This window comes from Chionomys nivalis, chromosome 7, assembly GCF_950005125.1.
Source record: "Chionomys nivalis chromosome 7, mChiNiv1.1, whole genome shotgun sequence".
Lineage (NCBI taxonomy): Eukaryota > Metazoa > Chordata > Mammalia > Rodentia > Cricetidae > Chionomys > Chionomys nivalis.
In genome coordinates, this window is record NC_080092.1 from 35,048,318 (window position 1) to 35,073,032 (window position 24,715).

General features: G+C 49.3%; 1 protein-coding gene across 1 annotated transcript in view; it reads left to right on the forward strand.

Moving 5' to 3' along the window:
- The window catches only part of Fstl4 (follistatin like 4), a 430,872-nt gene that overhangs the window by 365,534 nt on the left and 40,623 nt on the right, over positions 1-24,715 (forward strand). Inside the window, exons 7-8 of the mRNA XM_057776294.1 lie at positions 9,133-9,299; positions 24,224-24,344. Of these exons, the coding sequence (XP_057632277.1) occupies positions 9,133-9,299; positions 24,224-24,344 (288 nt within the window). The remainder of the gene's footprint in view (positions 1-9,132; positions 9,300-24,223; positions 24,345-24,715) is intronic.

Sequence of the window (24,715 nt, forward strand, 5' to 3'; positions counted from 1 at the left end):
ACACACACACAAACCCCACCGTGAATCAGATTTAATCATATACCCTCCTGACCCTGAAAATAATGGGGTGAATACTCAGGAATTGGGGAAAGACACACAACAGCCTTTCTTGGGCATAGAAACTTTCTGTTCCTCCCTCTGGGTAATCTCTCCAGAGTTCTGCATCCAGAGAGATTTCCGAAATGCAGAGTAAGGCCATAGAAGATACATTTTAATGTCTCTTTTCCCAGTGTCATCAAGCAATAGAAAAGTAATGTTCTTCCTTTTGCCAAAGTCATCTTTTTGGCAGAACTGAGGACTGAACACAGGACCTTGCTGCCAGTATGAAGCGGGTATCCTGACCACCCAGTTACATGCCTAGCTCGGCCTGTTGCACGTATCTTGAGCAGAGCTATTTCCATCCTCCTCTGGAGTAGACAAGGCAAGGCATGGGAGACATGTAGACTAAACTACCTCATTGAGGCATCCCCAAGCACAGAGACAAATAGGGAGGGAGGGAAGGAAGGAGGGAGGAAAGGAGGGAGGAAATGTGGGCAAATAGAAAGCAGGGCAAGGATCTACCTTCTGCACTGAGCACATGGGGAGGGACCAAACAGGAGGGCAGTCGGCACAGCAGGAGTCAAGGATCTCACCCTGTATCTACAGATGGCCCCGTCTGCCCCACTCTGTTCAAGACCCATCTTCTCTGCTGAGCTGTGAGCTCCAGGCTAGCAGGCGCTGGTCTTGTTTTGCTTGCTAGTACATTCCCACTGCATCTTGGCAGGTAGTAGGTGTCCAGGAAATAATAGCTGAATGAGCAGGAATCCTTCGCCTGCATAAAATCACTTATTCAGTCACTTTTGTGTGCCCAGCCTTGTATTAAGTATTGAGGATACATGGGAAATAAAAACAAGTCTGGTCTCTGTCTGCATGAATCTCATAAAGAGGTTTGTTTACACTGGAGACCACACCTTGACAACTAAACTGTAATAAAGAGTGAAGCAACGCCAACCCATGTAAGTCAACTGAAAATGTAAATTACCCATGACTCTGTGGGTAATTAACTAATAAGTTTATTGCCAGCTCCAGAATGAGGCAAGCAAGAGGGACAGGGACAACAGAAAAATTGAAACTGGTTATGCATAAAGAAACAGGATGCCTCGAAGTGCCCTCTTGTTTAGCTTTGAAGCAAACCACCTACATAGGCTTGCTGTACCTTGGTATTCAAAGCCTGTGTCAAGATGACATGCTCTAGAACAATCCATATCCAACCACACGACCGCATGGCTGCGAGATTCCCACAGGTGCTTGGAAACAGCGCAGCCTGACAGTTCTGTGATGGAGAGAACAGAGGGGAAAAAAGGATATACAAGCCAGGTCCTATCTCCAGTACAGTGAACGCACACATGCAGGTACACACATAGAGAGAGACGGACAGACAGACACGACAAACACCATTCCAAGCCCAAGCAGCGCCATTCTATAAATGCCTCACAAAGTCTAGGATGTCAACCGTCCTGTTTGGTATGGAGACCTTGGACACACACTTAACACTTAACATCCTCACACTGTGCCCATCATGAGGGTGACACCAGAGTTTGTCACACAGTGGCCACACCTCCGTTAGTGACACCCAGGTGTCTCTAAAGAGTGAAGAGAGCATTCATCCCTAGGAAAGTACACATGAACAGAGGTTGCCTCTATAGACTTAAGTCTTAGTACCTGGCTTCAGCTCTCCTACAAGGAGCTTTAATCCTTCAGCAGGATTATAGTAAGCCTCGGTGCACCCTTAAAGACTCCCAAATATTGAGGTAGGAGCTGAGGAGATGGCTCAGTGGGTCAAGCACTTGTCACTCAAATATGAGAACCTAAGTTCAGATCCCCAGAACCCACATAAAACCAGACATGGTGGTGTACATCAGCAATCCCAATTCTCCAATGACAAGGTGGGAGGCAGAGACCAGAGAATCCCCAGATGCTTGTGGGCCAGCCACTCCGGTGTCTGCAGCAGTGAACAACAAGAGAAACCCTGTCTCAAAGAAGGTGGAAGGCGAGGACCAACACCTGAGGTCACCCATGACCTTCACACACAGTCCACGGGATGAGTGCATACCCACACTCACACACACCAGGATGAAAAGGAGATTCATTGGTGTATAGGCAGGCTGAACTTCTAACAACAGCTTTTCACTTAAAGCACCCTTTGGAACATGGCATTATGTCCAGGCCGGGCCATGTGCCGGCCACTAAATGCATTTCTGAAATAAGAAAACTAACACCAAGTTGGTGAGAATTGGAGAAATTTAATTTCTCTGGCTAGGGAGTGCCAGAGTCCCATTTGAGTGGGTGCTCATGTGTTTGTGAGTATCTCACTGAGTTCAAACTCACAAGGAAAGGAAGTTAAACTGAGGTGGAGACAGATTCAGCAGCTAAAATCATATGGCTCCCTGCTTTCCAGGAAAAGGGGTATTAGCCTGACATGAGGGTCTCTAAGTTCTTACCTTCTTGAAGGAGGTAATTCAATCAAGAGACAGAAACAGCTTCAGCAGAAGTTTATTTAGTTAAAACACTCCAAAGAGAGATTGCAGTAAGAGAGATTGTCCCAAGATAGGGCAGCTGCTTAGTGGGTCTGTATTGTGAGTTTTTAATTTTTTTTTAATTTTTAATTATGTGTGTACATGTGTGCATGTATATGTGTATGCTTGTGTGTGTACATGTGCATACATGCTCATAAATACATGCACATGCACCCAGAGTCCTGAAGTATCAGATCCCTTGGGGCTGTAGTTTCAGGCAGTTGCAAGTCACCTGATATAGGTGCACTCAACGGAACTCAGGGCCTCTTCGGAAGCAATAAATATTCTTAACCACTGGGGCATCTCTCTCGTCCTGTACTGTAAAATTTAAAGATACTTTAAGGAATATTTATGGAGTAGGTGGCATATTCATGGGGTAAACTAACCTTTCAAATCAATTCCCTTTTAAATCATGGTAGCCTGGATTTCCCTTTTAGGGTCTTTCCTCTTATGGGTCCTCTAGAAAAGCCAGCAAAGGGGAGTGTGGTGGTTTGAATGAGGGGTCCCCCATAGTCTCAGACATTGGAACATTTGGTGCCCAATTGGCGGTGCTGCTTGCGCGGTTTAGGAGGTGTGGCCTTGTTGGAGGAAGTGCCTCTCACTGTTCCCAGTTCCCTCTCTGCCTTGTGTTAGCCATTCAGTATGTGAGCCCTCAGCTCCCTGCTACGGCTACCATGCCTGCCATTTGCTGCCATGTCCCCTGCCATGACAGACATGAGAGTCTCTTCGGAACTCTAAGTCCAAATAAACTCTTCCTTCTATAAATGCTGTAGTCACGGTGTTTCATCACAATAGGAAAGTCAGTAATACAGGCAGGATGTAAACCACCATGCAAGTGCATAATGATGTCCATCTTTTAAGTGTGGGACCCTGTGTTAGTGTGTGTGTAAGAAGATGCTTGTACATCTTTTGAGTGTGGGACCCTGTGTTAGTGTGTGTGTAAGAAGATGCTTGTGGCACAGTGGGGAAAGGGTAGCTATAGTTTCAATGATATTTAACCACAGGGGGCAATTTGACCTCATTTACCTGGTTTCTAACCTCTGGGTTGCTCATAGACACCCTTCTCTCCAACATCGTGAAGGCAGGAAGGTGGAGGTCAGTGCCTACAACACTGTCTGCAAAACCAAGGTCACACTACCACTCTGGGGCAGATGAGTAGAGAGGGGCCTATGCCTCAGCCCACCTACCGTGTGCCAGTGTGCCAGGCACCATGGTCAGCAAACAGCACCACGGCGACAGGACAAACCACCCAGCCAGTGCCCCTCGAAGGTCTACTGGAGCTGACCACCCTGGTTGACAGGAGCTCTCTCATGCAGACACAACAGCCGTCACAGCATATGTCCTATCTCCTCACGCCAGGGGGAAGCAAGAGGATGCCCACGTATGCCAGAAAGCCAGACCTACAGCGAGATAGATGCCCATCTGTGTAGACCACCTTGACTTCCTTACCCTCCTTAAAACCCTTCATCTCCCAGCAACTTGGCAACACAGTTCTCATAGCAGCGGCATCCGTGTCCCTGTGGGCACAGAGCGCTGCTCTAACCTCCATACACACACACCTGAGTGTAAACACCAGCACTGTTGTGTGCACACGCACACAAGTTTAAATACATGAAGCAAGAACCAGCTTGAGCATAATGTCCAGGGCAGAGTGGGTACAGAATCAGGGACTCCTCTCAATTCTGCATATTGGATCTGCGGGTGGCAGCAGTTGGCAGCTTTGTTCTGGAAGGGAAGGATTTACGGGAGGAAGGGGCATTGGCTACATTAGAGATATATTAGCTGCTCTTCTCAATACCGTGATGAAATGCCTGACAGGAAACTTAGGAGAGGAAGTATTTATTCTGACTCACAAGCCACAGGAATCATTCCATCACAACGGGGAAGGTGTGGCTTCAGGCAGGGAAGCTATGGTGGCAGGAGCCCAAAGTCAGCTGAAGATAGCAGAGTTAACAGGAAGTGGGGCTGGGCGATGAAGCCTGAAGGCCCTCCCTGGTAACCCACTTCCTCCAGCAAGGCTCCACCTCCAAAAGCCTATGGGAAGCAATGGGGAACATTTCACACTGAAACCACGGTAAGATAGGCCTGTGAACAAGAGGAGAGGTGCCTTGAGGGACGGGCTTGTAAGGTACGGCAATCCCTGGTGCTTCTGCTTGAGATGGAGACAGATAGCAATGGGGGCAAGGCAAGGGCAGCAAGCACCTGAAAGATGGAGGGTTCTGCAGGGGCACCCACCCAGAATTATCTGCTCAGAGATGTAGAGTCTAACAGTCTGTGGGTGACGGTTAATCTCCATTGTCCACTTGGCTGGTTTCAAACACACCACTGAGTACGTCTGTGGGAATGGTTCCAGGGAGGGTTAGCTGAGAAGGGATGTATTAGTTATGTCTGTATTAGTTAGCTGAGGAGGGATGTATTAGTTATGTCTGTATTAGTTAGCTGAGGAGGGATGTATTAGTTATGTCTGTATTAGTTAGCTGAGGAGGGATGTATTAGTTATGTCTGTATTAGTTAGCTGAGGAGGAATGTATTAGTTATGTCTGTATTAGTTAGCTGAGGAGGGATTAGTTATGTCTGTATTAGTTAGCTGAGGAGGGATGTATTAGTTATATCTGTGTTGCTATGATAAAGCACCATGACCAAAACCCAAAGCAGCTTATAGAAGAAAGGGTTTATTTTGGCCTATGGGGTTCCAGGGGGATACAAGTCCATCATGGTGGGGAGGCACGACAGTGAGCTGAGAGCTCTCCTCTTCTGACACAAGCATAAAGTAGAGAGAGAGCAAACTGAAAGCGAGAACAGGCTGTATGATCTTAAATCCCATCCCAGCAACGGGCCCCCAGCAAGGCTGCACCATCTAAAATTCCCCAAGCAGTACCACCAACTGAGAGCCAAGTATTCGAACACCCTAGCGCAGAGGAGACATTTCTCATTCAACCCTGCACACGGGAAGAGCCACTCTGTCTGTGGGAACCACCTTCCCATAGGTTGGGGTCCAGCGTGAGTGAAAGGAAGGAAGAAAAGAAGCCGAGCACCAGCATTTGTCTGTCTGTCCTGCTTCCAGATGCCATGTGTCCAGCGGCCTCACTCCCCTGCTACCATGCCCTCCCCAGCATGACAGTCTATACCCCTTAGAAAGCCCCAAGCCAGAATAAATCCTCCCACCGCAGGCAGCTTCTTGTCAAGTATTTAACTAAATAGTGCGGGTCCCTTGGGCTCCTAGCCACATCTTTCATTTTATTGACATCTACATTGAAGTCTAAGGAAAGGAAGGGACCTGCCCAAGGCCACTCCACTGTTCAGAAGTTGAGCCAGGCTCAGAGGTAAGGGTCCTATCTTGTCCGGTTGACCCCCCCCCCCACAGAATTCACCCCAGAAACCTAGCTTGCCTGATCCTCCCACTTAGCCTGGAAGCAGGGATTGCCAGGGAAAGCTTGCTGAACAGTAAATAAAGAAACAAGGGTGGGAGAAGAAGGCTCAGTAACCATAAATCTCTTTAGAATTTTAAAAGGAGCTGGGGAATATTGACACGAATTAAATCCAATAAAACATTCATTTAATTAAACTTTAAATGATCCAAATATTTGCTGTTTGCTTAATATTTGTGTAGCTGACAGGAGCGGAATTACGCTGGTTCTGTGGGTACTCACGCATTCTAATTTTGCATGGGTTTTTCCTGCACCAAGTATATGTCTTCATACATACAAATGATGACTAACTCAACCAAAGAAGCCACCCAGGCCAGGAGGGCAGCAGAAGGCTCCCGCTGCCTTGACCCTAGGATGTTTGCCTTGTTTGTATTGGCCCTGTGCTCCAGCCTTCTGGAAAGGGTTCAATACAATGAAGCCTTCAATACATGAAGACCTTCTGTGAAAATTGTGACCTTGGGGGTCCCATGGAGGAGGGGCCCTGCAGTTCATGTTGGTACCCTAGCCTACATGAAAGCCAGTACTTGCAGCCCAGAACTCTAATCCATCAAATTGCCTCTCTCATCCTCTACTTTGCACTGTCAGATTCCCAGGCCCCTCCTATGTTGGGCCCCTCCTAAGCTTCTAGGATGCTTCTGTGCTCACAGGAGTCTACAGCAGCCCAAGCAGAGAGAAAGCACTGTGTGCTAATCACCTAGGGTTGCGATTCGGGTAGCTAGGGAAATCACAGCAGAGCACCAGAGCTCTCAAGCCCAGGGGAAGCCCTGTCTCCTGCACGGGCCACTCCATGCTGATTGCTTTGCCCCGTCTTTCTGGTCTTGATGGAAGTCAGACGCAGAGAAAGTGATGATCCCTTTTGTACCTAGCCTCACTTCTCCCGGGACACTGAGAAAGTGACAGCCGAGCATCCCCTCCATTGGGAAGCCTGGTCCACACTGATGATTCCACAGTCCATAGGCATGAATGTTCTGGGTATGAACAGAGATGCCCTGTGCATCTGCATCCCAGCCGCCCTCCAGACTGGCTGCCTCTCTCCGCTGCCTAGTTCCACCCAGCAGGACCTCCAGAGGCTACTTGGATCAACCCTGTCACCCACCCAAGCCTCGCCCAGCTTGTCCCCACCACTAGTACCTCTTCAGGCTCTGATCTGACTCACAGGATGTGGGCAGGGTACAACATCTTTCAGAGCCCCTTGGGAGCCTTCCCTCTACACACCTGAGAGGCTCCCTTCTTATTCCCACCGTCCCTGGGGCAAGAGGGGCAGACCACTCATGTTACTTCCAGAGCACAGTGGTCATTCAATGAGGAGGAGCCCCTTTATCCAATGGAGAGCCCCGAAGTTCAGTGAGAACTAAACAATTTCAGCAAATTCTCTCTCTGTCCCTCTCTCCCTCACACATACCCTCCCAACATACCCTCCTCCCCTTCCTCTGAGTCTCCAAAACCTGGTTCTTGGTCTTGCTCCACAGTCCGCACCTCTTCTTCCAGCCCTGAGCAATAACAGTCCTGGCCCAGAGGTGGGAGGGCAGCAGGCCGACCATGATTTAAGAGGGAACTTGAAATGCACCGCTATAATGTTTATGAAATATTGCACCAGCCGCGTCCACATCCATCACCCGGTGCTTATCTTTCCTCACGCTGGCTCCTTCGCGCGAGTCACATTTTTCCTCAGTGTGACTGCCCCTCCCCACCGGTCTCTTGGCTTGTGGGCTCCTTTATTTTCATTTTCTCTGTTGTTCATCTATCCATCCAACGAGCACCGAGGAAATGCCTTATGTACAGCTTGTTCATCGTCACAAGCCCGGGGCAGGGCCACTACGTGGCAAGAAAGGGACTTGGCTGCTGCAGATCTGACCTGAGGCAAGTGTTTCCAACTCACACCCTGCAGCGCAGCACCTGCACCTCTCTAGGCTCCTGTTCCCCTCCCCCACACCCTGGCGGTGGCCACTTCAGCTTCCAGCATTGCAGCATCCCAAGGAGCTCAGCTCCCAGCAAGGGTCTGAACTCTCCCAGTATCCCACAGAGCTCAGCGTCCAGTATTCCAGCATCCTGTGGAGCTTAGCTCCCAGCATCCCAGCATCCAGCATCCCAGCATCCCAGCATCCAGCATCCCAGCATCCCATGGAGTTCAGCTCCCAGCTGGATGCTTTGCTTCAGACTCTTTGGAAGACACACCCGTCAGGATCACCTATGCCCAATACAATGGCATAGTAAGATAGCACAGCACCGGGCAGTTTCCACAGCACCTTAGATTACACACAGACACACCCACACCTGAAGCCAACCCGCCTCCCCAGCCCCTGAGTGCACATAGAGGAAGAGCAGGGGGCCACCCATCCCACTCCCCTCCACTCCATCCAGCCCAGTCCCATGTTTGCACTGAACAGCCTGGGTTTGATTAATTTTTCATAAATCATGAGGATTTCAGGGAGCCTGGAGGGGGTGGTGCGGAAATATTTTAGATCCTTCTATGTTTGCCTAAAGAATGACCAGTCTCCGTGCCGGTTAGCAAGTGAAAATGGCAAGGATTCATAACTTGGCCAGCCTGAAGTATACTTCAAAAAAAAAAAAAATACTACTACTAATGAAAGGCCACAGTGCATGGTCACAGAACAGAAATCCAAATCCAAGCTCAGTGAATCTTCAGACAGAGACAGACCTTCAAAGGTCAGCCAGTTCCTGCTCCAGACCACAGACAGCTCAACCTTTAAGCTACCCCCAGATGGACGGCATACCTGTCGGCTCACCAGCGGACCTTGACCGCACTCAGCAAGTTCCAACTTTATTAACCAGAGCGCTCCAAGCAGCGTACCCCACAGCTGGCTCCATCGTCTCTCTGCTGGGTGGGACTCATGGGCCCTGACAACTGGGGCTCTCAACTCCACTCCCAAACCCATGGCCCAATGTTTTCCCTCACCTTAGCTGTGGCTCCTCCTGACTGGTTTTGACCCATCGAGCCTTTCAGAGATTCGACACCACGGTAACCCAGCAAACGTGTCTACCTGTGCATTTAGTTGGCGTTATAAAGCATTTCTGGGGGCCCAAAGCCCCCCTTGGCCCTGCCCTTGAGTGAACCCACGTCCGTTCACCGAGAGCTGAGATCTGGCCCCTGAGTCCGCTTCTGACAGCTCTCTCCTCTCCCTCTGCAGAGGTGATTCAGCTGAGCCTCGCCCCTGAGGATGAGGTCAGTGTGACCACAGTGACGGTGGGGCTGAGCACGGTACTGACCTGCGCTATTCGTGGAGACCTGAGGCCACCAATCATCTGGAAGCGCAACGGACTCACTCTGAGCTTCCTGGGCCTGGAAGACATCAATGTAAGTCACCCGGCACTCATTCTGAGTGCGAGGGATGTCCTGGGAATGCTAACATACAGGACACCGTGTGGCAGCCGTGGCAGAGGGCTTCTGTTTAACAGGTCTACACTTGTCCTGACAGCTTTAGAGGATCCAAGTCCATGCCTGTACAGAGGGCAAGATGGGTGATAGCCATCAGCCTGATAGTTATGTCCAGTCAAAGGAGAGGGGTTACCGACCAGGAGGCACCTGGCCAGGACCCTGTTTTAGCAAAGGCCTAATACAGGCCCTAAGCCTGGGATCTGGAAGGGACCAGGCTGTGTGCACCCAGTCTCATCCCTCACAGGGATGATGCGGGGATGAGCCACAAGCTGCCAGAGAGCACAGCCAGGCTGAGAGAAAAGCTGGCCAGGAGCTCTGTAGCTAGGGAGAGTATGGGCAGATGGGTTGTCCCTGCAGAAGGCAAAATGAGCAAGATGACTGGCCAGGTGGAGGATAAGTGGCATGTGAGGAGGTAGAAGGGGTCGAGGAAAGCCAGAGGAGGCTTGCTTTAAGGACCTTCTTTCTTGGGTAAAGAGATGAAGATTCAAAGAATTTCAAGCCACCTCCCTCCACAGATAGATACAGAGGTTATCCAGTCACAAGTGGTCCTGGCTTAGCATGGAACCAATCACAGTCACAGTGTCCAAAGGGCGTTTACAAACTGATGCCAACCATGAGAACTTCTGTACACACAAGCCCACACACCCAACACTACACACACACTCCTCATCTACTCAGAGGAGAGTAGGTGAGTGACTTCGCACAGCCTCATGTGACCAACAGGGGATACTTCTGTACCCCGAGGAACCTGACAGCTGCTTCTATAGCAGCTTTGGGATTTTGGTTAATCCCTTGGCCTGCTGATCCCTGGTAAATTCATCTCTAAGAAAGCGACCTGGGCTGCCCCCTCCCTTCCACTGAACTGCAATAAGACATGGACTATTTCGAATATACCAATTGGTCTAGCTTTGGCAAAGGGTAGACATGGTTGCCCAGACATCTCTGGGAGAAGTCAGCAATGCCACCCATGTTGGTGAGATACTGGGGCACTGTGGGTCCTGGGTTTAAAATAACAGGAACAGAGTTTTCAAGCAGAGGAGACTGTCCTGGTGTCCTTGGCTCCAGACAGAACAGTTAGGTCTACAATGAGATGCCTGCATCAGAGAAGATTCATGGGATGAATGGTCAAATTCTGGCCGTCTGTAAGGAGGTAGAGACCAGGTGGGGTGGAGGGTGATAACCTGACCATGTGACCACACAGGAGACTGATCTGAGCTCCTTAGATAGGACATGGCTGTTGCACTGAGCCTGCCTTATAGTAGATTGAGTCCCATCATCTCTAGGGGCAAGCAAGCAGAAGCAGGGACCGTGGGCAGCCATGCTGCAGCCTCAAGACGGCAGCTAAACCCATGATCTGAAGCTGCTGCCAGGGCTGAGACTATCATGGTGTAAGTAGTCCAGCCCAAACTACAGGCACCATTAGAGTGGAGGTTCAAGACTCTAGGCCCCTTGGAGTGAAGCCTGCAGGTCACAGAAGAAACAGCTAAGAAAAGTGACCACTCTGCAGCGTCTAACCTGGAAGATCTGCTGAGGAATGTCCTCAACCCTCTAGTCAAATGAGGCAGGGTTGTTTCCCTGAGATTTCCCCCTTGTGGTATCCTGGAACAGCCAGTATCCTCCCCCATCCATCTCTGAATGTCAGTGAGGCGCTGCCCTGATGGGTGCCTAACAGACACCTCTTGAACAGACTCTTTCACCCTCTAGACCTGAGATGACCAGGCCTTGCCAAGACCATGGCAAGAAAGTTCAGTGTCGAGTGAGTGTGTTAAGGGTGAGTGTGTATATGTATTTATGTGTGCACATGTGTGTGTTGAGTGTGAGCATGTGTATGTGTGTGCATGTGTGTGGGTTGTGTATGTGGGGTTGTGAATGCAGAGCCTCTTGTAATTGGCATCCATGTGCACATGCCTTTGGCTGTTGTGATTGACTCCTCACTGGTGACTGACTAACCTCCTCAGCATTACTTGGTGTTCCATTTAAACACATCCAAAATAAAAGCAGAAGCACACTCTCCTTAGTGCACTTGCCATCCGTTAATTAAATTACTCAAACATGCCTCCCAGCACCAACTCGATTGCATTTCTCCTTTTCAAATCAGGTTAGCAATTTGGATAATTGTGGGTGCAACCAGAGATTAATGGCCCCTTGTTACCTCCCCGGAAACACTTGCTCAGTAGCCTGCAAACAGGCGGGGTCAGGTCTGTGCTGCTCAGAAGTCCCAGATACAGGTGCAGGGCAGCACCTCCTCCACAGGGGTCCTCACTACATGCAAACACACACATGCAATGCCCATGCCTGCCTCCTCCACATCAGGGAGAGGGAGCAACACCTGCTGATGAAGAACAGAGGCTGTGGGTTCAGAGGGTCCTAGGTTCAAGTCTCAGCTCTACCACTTAGTTGAGAAAAACCCTTGACCTTTGAAAGTCTAAATTTTCTTCATCTATGGAATGGGCTAAATGACAGAGAGAACACTTGCCTTATAGATTTACAGTGAAGAGATGTGTGTAACATCCTTTGCATTGAATAGTCTATAAATGTCATTATCATCTTCATTATTATTGTTCTTTATTATTACTGAATGAAAAAAATAAAAAGGAAAGGACATGGCTGCTCCTAGGTATGGTGAAGGAGAAAGTTTATTGTAGATAAAAGGGAAAAGATAGCCAGAGGCAGAGACATCTGGGAGAATCCAGAGTGAATATGACCCTGAGCCATGTGAGGAGGGGCTAAGAGGAGAGGGGGGAGAGCAGCCAGGAAGCCCAAAGAGGACGGGTAACCAAATGGTTGCTTATATAGGGAAGGGCAGCTGGGGGAAGATATGCCTGGTCCCTGGGCTGGAGAAGTTCAGGGTAGGGGGTGGGGCACACCAACCAAGAGGACCCTGTAACAGGTAGGGACTGAGGGAAGCTGGGAGAACCTAGTGGCCAGTGGTCAGTTTGATATGTGGAATAGGCACTTTAACCATTTGTGCCAGGATTTGAGACTAATATCTAAAATCATTAATATTAAGCTGACCATGTGTGGGAGACACCCAGCTCAGTGTGGGACATCCAGAGGGTTTGCCCAGCATTCCCATCCCCCCCACGACATCGAGGAGGTCACTTCCAGGAGTTAGTCAGGCCAAAGAGGGCAATAACTGGGTCCTCAGAAGGCCCCGGGCATTTATAAGCAAGAATTGGTCAGGAGAAAACAGCCCAGGAGGAGTAAAGATCGGAGGTTCTTGGGGTTTCCAGAGTCTCTTGGCCATCTCAGCACCCCTTACCCCACCACCGTGAGTGCTGAAATAAAATCAACAGAGCTATAATTAATGCCTGGTACCCAAACATGGCTTCCAACCGGGGAAGCAGACCAGCCTTCCAAACCCAAGGCAGGGAGATCAGAAAACTCCAAAAGGTGTGGGTCTCCTTTCTTTGTCATTTGTATGAGACATCTTGATTGGTAAGAAAATATTAATCACTTTTTCTCTACTCTCTTAATGAGCCGCTTTCATGGGCAACAAAATATTAATTTGTCTTGTCTTATCTGTTAAGAATTCTGTTAATGAATTCAGTCACAGAGCTATTAGAGAATGCCATCCTAATGACACATGTAATTAAACTTTTCTGACTTGCAAACATCAAAGATGCCTTGCGCATCAGAATAATATTTGATCAGAAAGCCAATGTTCCCCTCTAGCCCTGAGGCAAACGAGGAGCCGCCTGCGGTCTACAGAGAGCAACGGCTTCCATCAGAGGCACCAAGCTTGCCAGTCATCGTTTCTGCATTGATTTGCTTACTAAGTGCCACAAACGCTCCATGCTGGGGCCCAGAGCAAAGATGCTGCCCCCAGAACACAGGGAGGGGCAAAACTTCCACAAACACCTGCAGGAAGGGCTACAGAAAGGAACTGCCCTGGTGGGGGCTGCCTGTGACTAAGACAAGCAGGAGAGAGCAGTGGAAGGGCCCCGGTTGGGGACAGACCCCAAGCTCTCTGGATATTAATGTTAACAGCCTTTGCTGTTCCCCATGGACTCAGGAGAACTACTGGGTTTCTATCAGGAAGCAATGTGGTCAAATGTGGCTGTTAACAGGGCCAGAGACTCTCCCAACCTAAAGTTGAACATGTCTCCAAGAAGAGTCCCGAGTTACATGGGCCCCAGAACAAAGGGGAGGTCCGCGGCTACCTTTGAGCCTTCCCCCTCTCTAAGGTGGTCTGGAGCACACTCAGAGTGGCCACAGCAGCTCCTGACCAAAGCTCCTTCCACATAGCTGTGGCACCGCTCACACTGCTTGAGTTATAATGTGCCTCCTCTTCTGTCAGCTTGAAGAGAAATCGATGGCTTCCACTCCAACCCAGGGTCCCTGAAGCCAATAACATGCAGCCTGTAATTGAGTTACTTCCTGGCCACCTATTGGTTTCTTTACTGAGGCAGCCATTGTTCTCAGTGTGTCTTGGATCCAGCCCTAGGCTCCACTCACCTCAGCCCTCAGAGAACTATGGCCAGGGTCACTGACCCAGAAGCTGCCTTCTTCAGTCAGGCTGCCCTTAGGAGTATGTTCACACTGGTGTTGTCTCCATCCTATGCCATGATGCCCCCACAGACCATCCCACTGTGGGCACCAGAAGTCAGCAGTCAGCTCTCCCTGGCTCTGCTTTGTCCAGGAGGCAAAGGCTATGTGGGTAAGAGGCAAATGCTGTCACTCACACAATGCCAGTATCAGGTGTCTCCCAGCAGCCAGAGCCCACGCTCATCCTGGAGGTGGCTGCTCTGCTCAGACACCACTCTCTCTTAGGAGCAGAAAGATGTCTACCACTAGACAGATTAATCTCTGAAGGATCTCCCAACCCTGAGGTCACACAACTCAGTGGTGAAGAAGCTGCTTTGGACTCTGGGATTTTTGAGTTCTGCACAGAAGTCAGGGGAGCATCTTGCTTCCTTTCCTGGACCACAACACAAAGAAGAACCATGTCTCACCTTTCCTGGATAGCTCCTCATGCATGCACACAAGCACGCGCACACACACATATATACATACATACATACATACATACATACACACACACATTTAGAGGCTCAGCGCCAGGCTTTGAGGTCTAAGCTGGGGCCCATGTCAAAGACAGACATATTAAGCTACTCCCAGCCCCACACTGGACATTCTGGGGTGGAGGTTGAATGCTGTTTCACTTTCTGTACAAACAAACATGCAGACCCACTCTGAACCACAGTCCTGGTTCTCTAACCACTCCAGGCTCTGCAGCAGCCGTCAAAACAGAGTGAGGGACGCCTCCAAACCCAGACTGTGTGCCATTGCCTTGACAGTATCACTTGTCCTCTACCACGACTCCTTCGCTCTCCCTGTCATCCAAGGGTCATGACACCTGCCCGAGGAGGGGACAGAAACAGGGCAGGACATCCCAGAAACCACAAATGATGGCAGATCAGCCGAATCACTGAGTGTTGGTGCTGGGTTCTTTTCCTATAGATTCACAGCTACTCCTGCCTGGGGTAGCAGGTACCGGGCTGGTCTCTTCCCAGTAACCACATCCCTTCCCACAGCTGCATAAAATGGGTGGGGTCAGAGGTGTGGAAGAGCTTTCTGGGGGCCTGCAGCCAGCCTGCCACCCAGTGGCATTCCTGGGGTTTCTTGATAACAGGACATAATAATACTTAGTGCCTGGCATTACCGTGCCCTGAGGTCCCACAGCTGCGCCCACTTGGATATGAGGTCAGGTATGAGGTGCTGGAACATTAGCCTCTTCCTTCTGGCCCCACTGAGGACCTTGGGGGGGGGGGAGTGTGTGTGTGTGTGTGTGTGTGTGTGTGTGTGTGTGTGTGTGAGAGAGAGAGAGAGAGAGAGAGAGAGAGAGAGAGAGAGAGAGAGAGACCAGCACCTTGTTCATGCCAAGCAAACACTGTACCACTAAGCCCTATCTCCATTCTCTCTTATATTCTTCTGTTTAAAATAGAGGTGGGGAGACGCGGGCAGGCAGGACAGTAAAATGACTCAGTGGGAAAGAAAAGTGCTTGCTGCCAAACATGATGGGTCACTAGTCCCACATGATAGGAGAGAAGGAGAGAACCAAATCCCTCAAGTTATCTTCTGACCTCCACAGCTGCACACACATATACATACACACAAATAAATAAATAAATGTAATAAAAAATTTAAGAAGGGGAAGGAGAAAGAGGCAGCAATGGCTCAGTGACTAGAAGCACTTGCCACGAACCCTGGCATACCTCACGTCTGTGCTACACACATATGCACACAGAAAATAAATGTTTTTAAAAGACCTACCACACACTCAGCATATCTCAAATAACTTGAAAGAGCCACTCTTTATTTGGTTGTAGGTTTGAGGTTTCTGTGGGTTTTCTTTTTTCTTTTTCTTTTTTTTAACTGAAGCTCACTATTTGGGGCTTTCAAATGTTGGCAGGCAGAGTACAGTGATAAAAGCAGCAACACAAAGCCCACTAGAAGAAAGTATCTGTGCCATTGTTTGAAGGGCCTGTTAAAAGGCTCCCTTTCCCCCGTGGCTAAATGGGGGGAAATGGAGAACAAATATTTCTAATGAAGCATGTGCATCTCTCTCCAAATGTTTCTTTGGAAGTAAGCTCTTTTTTTTTTTTTAAAGAGACCAAAAAGAAAATGATTTAGAAGCTCATGACTCATTTAATTTTTATTGTCTTTGTATGAACTGGTCATGAATCCATTGTGGAGTGATGAGAGGCGTTTGATTAGCATGGAGAGCTGTTTGCCACACGGCAGACAGTAGCTGTCATTCTGCATTAAGATCATCTCATTAAATGCCTGGGTACATTTTGTTTTAAACTCTTGGAAAACACAGCACTTGAAGCTGGGGCCAGTTCTTTCCAGCTTGGGTGGAAGACCCTGGTGATATCTAAACCTCTCCTGCCTTTTTAATCCCTGGGTGGAGTCAAACCGACGGATGTATTATCCAGAGTGGTCCAGGGGCTGGGAACGTGGGTCAGTGGATGGAGTGCTTGTCTCGTACGCACAGTCCTTGGGTTCCGTCCCCAGCACTGCCTAACAGGGCGTGGTGACACACGCCCGTAACCCTAGCATGTAGGTGGTAGAGGCAGGAAGATCCGAAATTCAAAGTCTTCTCTTGCCTCCAAAGCAAGTCATAAGCCTACCTGTGCCACGTGAGACCCTGTATTGGAAAGAAAAGGAAAAAAAGGCACTCTGGGGATGGGTCCCAGGTCTGTTGTGTGCCAACTTGCTGGTCAACTGTCTCCAGTGCCTCGTCTGGTGTTGGCTTTCTAGGTAGCTTTCTCTAACTAACTCTTTCCCCTCTTAGTGCTGCCTTCAGTGCCTACGAACCCCTCAAAGACTCACCACCAGTCAGTGCAGGAGGCTGACCAGGGTCCCTCTTGGCCACTGCAGGTTGGAGCCCAGCCCTCCAAAGGATGCTCTCCAGAGCCTGCAGTCCCAGCCCCCCACCAGAGCAGCTACCCCACCCAGTGTGCCTCCACCTGTCGTCTGTCACATTGTGTCAGCCTTGTCCACTGTCCACTGTGATGCAGCCCTCATCCAGACAGACACACAGTTCTTATATCAGATCAAGTCCATAGTGGAAGGGGACAAAGTGCAGTGTAAGAGGGGGTTGATTGGTTTGTTGTGAAACAGGCTGTCCTGTATCTCAGGCTAGCCCTGGTCTCCCAGTGTAGCTAAGGTTGCCCTCCTGCCTCCTTCCACTTTCTGATTGCTAGGATTATGGGCAAGCCCCACTGCGCTCGGTTTAAGGAAAGGATCAAATCCAGGACTTCATGCATGCTAGGCAAGCACTCCACCAACTAAGCCAGACTCTCTCCCTGGCATTTTCAGCTTGGAGACAGATTATTAAATCTTTTTCCAAAGGGTGTACTGGTTCGTACCCCTTCCAACAGTATATACGGGTTTTAAGCACCAGGTCAATGGGAATATCCTGATCAAAAATCTCTTGGTCCCTGCAAGAACATGTCGTCAAAAATCCTCTTGGAATGTTCTAATGACAGTAGCTGGCTCTCACGGAACAGGCTGGAACCAGGGGCGATCACTCCATTAAGCCTTTTCAACCTTGGGACTTGTGACCCAAGAGGAAGAGGGACGCCGGCCTCCCAGATTAAAACAATTGGTTAAAGGGGGTCTGGAACCTCATTTGATACTATCACACACAGTCTGCTGCCTGAATCCCTTCAGATCCCCTGCACACACTGGCAATTATCCATGGTCCCAAAGCGCCCTTCAGGGATTCAGGCACCTGGTCATAGGACCCAACAGCTAACGCTTATACCTCACAACACTCCACCCAGATGAGTGCTGTCTACTCTCTGAGAGTAAGCAAGCTCGGCTCTCAGAGCAACATCTCTGGTATGGGCCTCCAGGGGCAGGGACCTAGGTACATGTGTACACCCAGATTCTTACACATGTCCCCTCAGTATGGCACCCCAGAACCCATGCAACTGGACGAGAACCTCTTGTGTGAGTTTTGTACCAACAATGAAGTTAAAGTAGTACACACACATGTGCACACACACACTTCTAAAATTATCATAACTCTGGGGTTCCCAAACCAGTCTCAGAGTCAGTGATTTGCTGAGAGGACTCACAGAACCCACCAGATGCTATGAGCCTCACAGTTGACAGCGTCCAGCAGAGAAATTGCAGGAGAAAATCAATCAGGAGACACCAGCAAAATCCAGGGAGTTCTAAGTAAGATGCCTCCCATCCCGGTGAAGCCACAGAAATGTTCTCAACCATTACCGTATGACAATCATCCTAAGTGTGCCAGTCCTTTCCAGAGCTCTTTCTGGAACCTCATTACAACCTGTGAATGACCTTTAGCCTGCAACCCCTCAGGAGGCAGGACAGACCCCACATAGCCTGAAGATCCCACGTAAACAAAGACGCCAATGAAATATGAAATCCTGGTGGCTTAGAGACCACCGTCTACAGAACTAGCAGTGTCTTGAGTGGCAGCAAATTTTGATGCCCTTCCTTTCCAGCACATGCCATAAGGAAGAACATCCTAATTTACACGTCTCCATGCAGTCAGCCATCATACCTGAGTTCATTATGTGACATGAACCATGTGACCCAGGGCGATGACACAGGGATGGAGAACTACGGGAGACCTCCTTTGAGGGTCACAGACAGGAGGGGAGAGACTGACTCCCACAAGCCAATAGTCACCCAAGTCATCCAGTGACCACCCATCACCAAGGTCTTGAAGAAGCTGGGAGCTTTCCTTGCAATGTTTTCTCATGTGCCTCTGACCCCCTTGCTTGGTCTTTAGCCTGAAGTGGGCAAGACAGTCCCAGCCCAGGATACCTAGACCTGCATGGCCGCTCTTTTCGGGCTTCAGTGGCCACCCAGGATAGTGATGCAATATCCTTAATAGAAAGATCGGGAGCAAGAGGACAGTCTTGGCAGGTCCCTGCAGAATGCCACATCCGTTCTAGGAGGAGCTTGGAAGAATAAGACAGCACAGAACCCCCTACATAAGTGGTCAGCTATAGACACCTGGCAGCTTGGGTGGGTGGGTGTGTGCACACACATGTACTTTCTCATACTCAATACATGTGTTTGTATGGATGCTGTATGTTTACCAATGCCTGCGTGGGAGCCCCATTTGGTCTGGATGCTAAACGTGATTCAAATGTCTGAGTATTGGCTGTGAGTTGTCACTCAGTATAGGACCACACTGTCTGACTGTATAGGCAAGATATCAGGATGAGTGACAGTTTAGGGGCTGGAATCAGGCCATGGACTCCTGCTGACACCCTCTTACCCAAAGAGAATCAGGAGTGCTCCTTCGGTTGGTTTGTTGGTTTTGTACGTTCACGTTTTGTCTGCATGTACGTGCACCATGTATATGCAGGACACCAGAAGATTGTCAGATCACCTGAAACTGGAGTTAGAGATGGTGGGGAGCTGACATGTGGGTGCTGGGACTGAACCCGAGTTCCCTGGAAGAGCAGCCAGTGCTCTTAACCACTGAGCCATCTCTCCAGCCCCTCAGTGATGCTTCCTGAGAGAGCAGAGTTGGAAAGTTCTAGATAAATGCCTGCAAGCTGAGCTTCAGCTTGTAACTTTGACAATATGGTTAGGCTGAACTTTAGTGTCACCTGGAGTCCTTCTGTTTAATGCTGAGTCACCAAATAGTCAGCCGTGGTGGCTCATTGTAACATTACTTATTCCTGACTCTCGTGTGTCACCGTGGAGGCATCCCCCTCCTCCCTCCCTGTTTAACTACTGTTTAATACTGAAGTCTCATCTAATTACTTTCTTTAATAAGGGCAAATACTTAGAAAATCGCTTTTTAATAGACAAACATCGTGTCTTTAAGTAAAATTGTCTCCTTCCCAAAAAATGGATGTGCACCCATACAAAGAATGGTCTAATCTGGCATCTGTTTATTTCTGGAAGGAACTTTGATTTTGCTAATACATTTCTATGTATCAGAGGGAAAAAGCTATCCATAAAAAAACAATTACAGAGATGCAATCAAGCATTGATAGCAGTATTCAGACACATCTCAGGAAGTATTCGGAGGAGAAAAGATTGCAGGCTTAGTTTTATGCAGCTTCTTATAAATCAATGTTTAAAGTAATTCTCTCACATCCAATGAGGTAATTTGATTTCTACAGCCAGTATTCATATCCAGAAAACAATATGCATTTCGTGCTGTAATTATATGATGTCTATTGTTTTAGCCTAGAGAGATTATTTTATTTATTACAGAGGCGGGCTCTCTCTGAGCTGACACCACAGGCGGTAATGTGCTCCACACTCACCAGGAAAGCTGTAAGCATCTGCCTGGCTCTCGGGTCCTCTCAAGGCTGGCGCAGCCCTTCCCACGGGCCACTGCCCCAGGGGTGTGCTCTGCCACAGGGAGCAAGGACTTATTCTTGAGAGACAAGAGAAGCAGGCAGGGGTTAAAAGACTCTTCCAGGGGTATATAGTCAACAGTTTGGGAACTCTGCACAAGGACATTTCTATCTCCTGCTGCCCTGAGCTAACTTTACGTCCATCCTAGATGCCCTGACCTGAAGGATACGAAAGAATAGAATCTCTCAGAGAGCCAAAGTAAAAGGTAGGGAATAAATAGACAAGAAGTGGAAACAATGAGACCAGACCTGGGTAGGTGGCTCAGTCAGCAGAATGCCTAAGGTTGATGAGGACCTAAGTTCAAACCCCAGAACCCATGGACAAAAAGGCAAGCGTGGTGGTGTGCTTTGTAACCCCACCACTGGAGAGGCAGAGACAGGAGGATCCCTGGACACCTAGCACATTCACATGAGCAAGCTCTGGGCCAAGGAAGAGATCTCTAAAAGAAAAGTCAAAGTGGGTAGCACCAGGTTAACCTCTTGCTCCAACATGCACCTACATACATGTGCACATGCACCTACCTGCACACACACAAACGCACATACACATGAGTACTTGGGACCAACCCTTTGCCATTCTGCCAGCCATTTTGCTATATCTACTCCCATGTTTGGGCCTTTCATGGCTAATCAATACTTGATCAGTTATGAAGGCAGGGGGTGGACACCCCGATTTTCATCCCAAAGAACCAGACCAGAACTGTATCCCTTAAGAAAACCTCACTCAGTGGCTTACTGCCCCCTTGAATACCACCAACGTTAAGTGTTGCGCTCAGCCCCAGGGGCACAGCTTGACCAGAGTTCAAGCATCCACTCCCCATGGAGCTCAAGTCTAGAGTGTTTCACAGATGATGAACACAGTAACACAAAGAGAGGGAGGATGGAACTTTGGGGTGGAGGTCAGATGATATGGGAGCACCCCTGAAGGAGACAGAGATAGATAGATAGATAGATAGATAGATAGATAGATAGATAGATAGATAGATAGATAGATAGATAGATAGCAGCCGCCAAGGAGGAGAGACCGCGAGTGAAAAGTTCTGGGAAGCAGCGGGAATCAGGGCTGGGCACAGGGAGGGGAAGAGTGGAGAGAGCTGACTGGGGCTGGGCAGTGCAGCCACTCTCGTCCAGGTCAGGTGAGGATGGGCGCCATCTGGCGTTTGCTTGAAAAAGCTTGTTCTGTGGGAAGCTATGTGGGTGAGCAGGCTGCAGGGGGACACAGGTAGGAGGTCTCTGCTCCCCAGATGAGACCATGGTGGCTGGATTCAGGGTGTCCTGATAAAGAGGGTAAAATAAATCAAATATTTTCAAATAGATCCTACCGACTCACCCCATGGGACTGAGTGTCTGTTTTATGTTTGCTTCGCCCCCCCCCCCATAGAATAAAAGAAAGTGACGTAAAGCTGGAGCTGTTCAAGCCCTTTGTGTAAAATGGCATAGCATTTGCATGCTTATGCATACCCTCACCTAAACCATCTCTAAATAATGTGTATATTGTCACATGATATAGATGCTACACAGACCGTTACTATGCTGCCCACTTCAAGAGTTGACAAGAAGTCTGCAGAGGCACCATTTTTTTCTGCCGATTTTCTCCCCTGGTGTGTTGAATCTCTAGATATAGAACAGTGGCCGTCAGGAAGGACTAGCCACACATTAGGTTCTGACACAAGTAACCTCTTGAACTCTGTGTGCTGATGCTAATGGGGTACCACTCTCAGGTGACTCCCCTGGGAGTTTGACTTTGCACAGACACTTCATCTGTGCTGTGACCCAGGTGATTAGCGATGCTGAGAAGGTGGGGACAAGAGGGAGGGGCCACAGGAGTCTGAGGTTACCTTCAAGGACTCTAACAGGGCTGTGGTGTGAAGAGTGAAGAAAAATTCAAATGACCTCACATTAGACTCCCAATAAGCAGCTCTGGTTCCGCACTTTGGGATGCAGTCTGCCTGGATCTGACCATGTGGAGCACTGGGTTTCCCTCCCTATTAGCATCCCCATAAGGATGAGCTACAAGTCCCCCAACACACACTGGGGGGGGGGGCTTACTCCAGCCTCCCAGACGTCTTTCAGAGGCCTGCCATCCCACCACTGGACTCCAAGAAAAACATATTTTTCTCAACACATATTCTGACTCAGGACACAGCTGAGACAGAATATGTCATCCCAGCATTGACCAGCCATTAATTTTTCATCAGCAACTCAGGTGTGAGCCCTTATGGCTCTATTAGAACACAGGGTAAGTCGGCTATCTGCTGTGTTCATTTATTACTGAGACTTCCACGGAATGGTAGGGATGTACTCTCTTAAGCAACGAGATGTTTCACAGTCAGAGTGCAGGGTTACAGAACCTTCAGAACCTTCCTTAAGAGGAGAGCATGGGGGGGGGCGTTTTTTGTTTGTCTTGTGGTTTTTTTTTTTTTTACTAATATTGAAAGCAGACGCCATGTTCACTATCAACCTTCCTGACCCTTTCTCTCATCCTTCATTTGGGCTAAGTTAACCCAAAAGCATCTTTTTTTTTGTTATTCCCCTCTGAAATATGAGCTCATGTATCCCAGACTGGCCTCGAATGCACCACACAGATGACGATGGCCTTGAGCCTGATCCCCCCCACCTCCACCTCTTGCATGCTGGGATTACAGGTGTGTACCATCACACCTGTGTGTGCTCCAGGCACCAACTTCAGGCTCTGTGCATACCAGGCAAGCACTCTACCCAGAACCCACCCCCCCAACATCTTTAAAGGGACTCCTGTGGCTGTGGTCAGTTCCTGGGGGTATGAGCAGGGGAGAATCTCATTGCTGCCTGGGCAGAAGCAGCGTGTTAAGGAGTGACCCTCCAGAACGGCTCAGACATCTTGTGCATGGTAGCTGGTGGCCTTAAGTCCTGCCACCACAGTACCACTGCAGACAAAGGAAGCTCCTCTTGTCTCCAACGTACAACCCTGGGCAGCCCCTTTTTCTTACCCTTAAGCTGAGGCCTTCAAGGTCTCAATAGTGCCAAGTCCCACATCCTTGGAGATGTTTGGTAGCTAAAGCCAAACCTACTGAGGGATTTCCATAGACAACTAAGAAATCATGAGCCCTAACTTGTCGGCAGCTGGTGCCTGGAAGGAACCAGCTTCATGAACATCTCCGCAAGAAAGAATACAGCTGACCAGAGAGATGCTAGTGCCCTGTGTTCATTGGACCCCCCATATATTCTGACCCAGGAAGAGCCATCCCAGGAGGCTGCAAGGACCACTGAGCTGAGACCTACTGGGTTACTTCCTGTAGAAACCCTGGGAAGGGCTCTTCTGTCTCTCGCATGTCCCAGCCTTGTTTTGGTTTGTCCCATATTCCCATTCATTCTGTCTCTCTTTCCTTGGATGACTACGAGCCTATACCAAGAGGGACTCTTCCTTGGAAACCCCAGCACCATTCCCTAGGTCCTCACCCCACCCTCCTGCAGGTTGACAAGAAGCAGACTGCCAGGTTGGACTGAGGAGGGGTGGTCAGTCTGGGCTACTCCGCGATCCTATAAGCTGCTTTGGTCCTCCATGAGCTAGTGGGTCAGGCCCCCTCAGCATTGTGCCTATACTCACTTGGAGATCTGATTCCACCAAACACAAGCACACTCATTCAAATGCATATCAAATGGCTATTGTCAGGCCATCCTGGCAGAGCCAAGGAGCTGACAAAAACCAGAAGACTCTGGAGGCTGAAATATTCACCATCTAGCCCTTTAAGAGAGTTTTCACCCTTTGCTCTCAATAAGATCATCCCTCCAGAATCAAGCCTTCCACCAGGTGAGCACGCATCCTGTGAAACAAGCCAGCATCCCCAGGAGCTGGAGGGAATTTGATTGCAGAGTAGGGGAGGTCAGGAAGGAGGCGGCACCAGGGAGGGAGATGTTTTTCCTGGAAAACTCGCTCACCAGCTGTCCAGTCTGCTCCACAGAAGAGATCTCATCATCATTCTTTGCCCACAGGACTTCGGAGAGGATGACTCCCTTTACATCACCAAGGTGACCACAATCCACATGGGCAACTACACCTGCCACGCCTTGGGCCACGAGCAGCTGTTCCAGACCCACGTCCTGCAGGTGAATGGTTAGTAAATGACTCCGTGCATGCTGTCCCCTCCACGCTGCTCCGAGAAAACCTTACTCTCTCTTGCATTTTGTCTTGTTAAAGACATAAGCAGCCCATCTGTTGTAATAAAGAGAATGGTTTAGGAAGTGCTGGATTCGGTTTACCCAAGGCTTCCACGGATGAAATGCATCCAAATGCGGGGAGAGGGGCTTGGGGATGAGCCAAGCAGAAAAGTCACCCTGGGCTGCGGAGGCTCCAGTGGCCACCGTGAAGTAGGGGGCAGGTGTGGCCCATGGGCAACATGATACTTTGATCTCTGGATCTAGCAATTACAGAACCTATGTCCAAGCCACCACTGCTCTTACAGGTGACATGAGACCATATCGTTG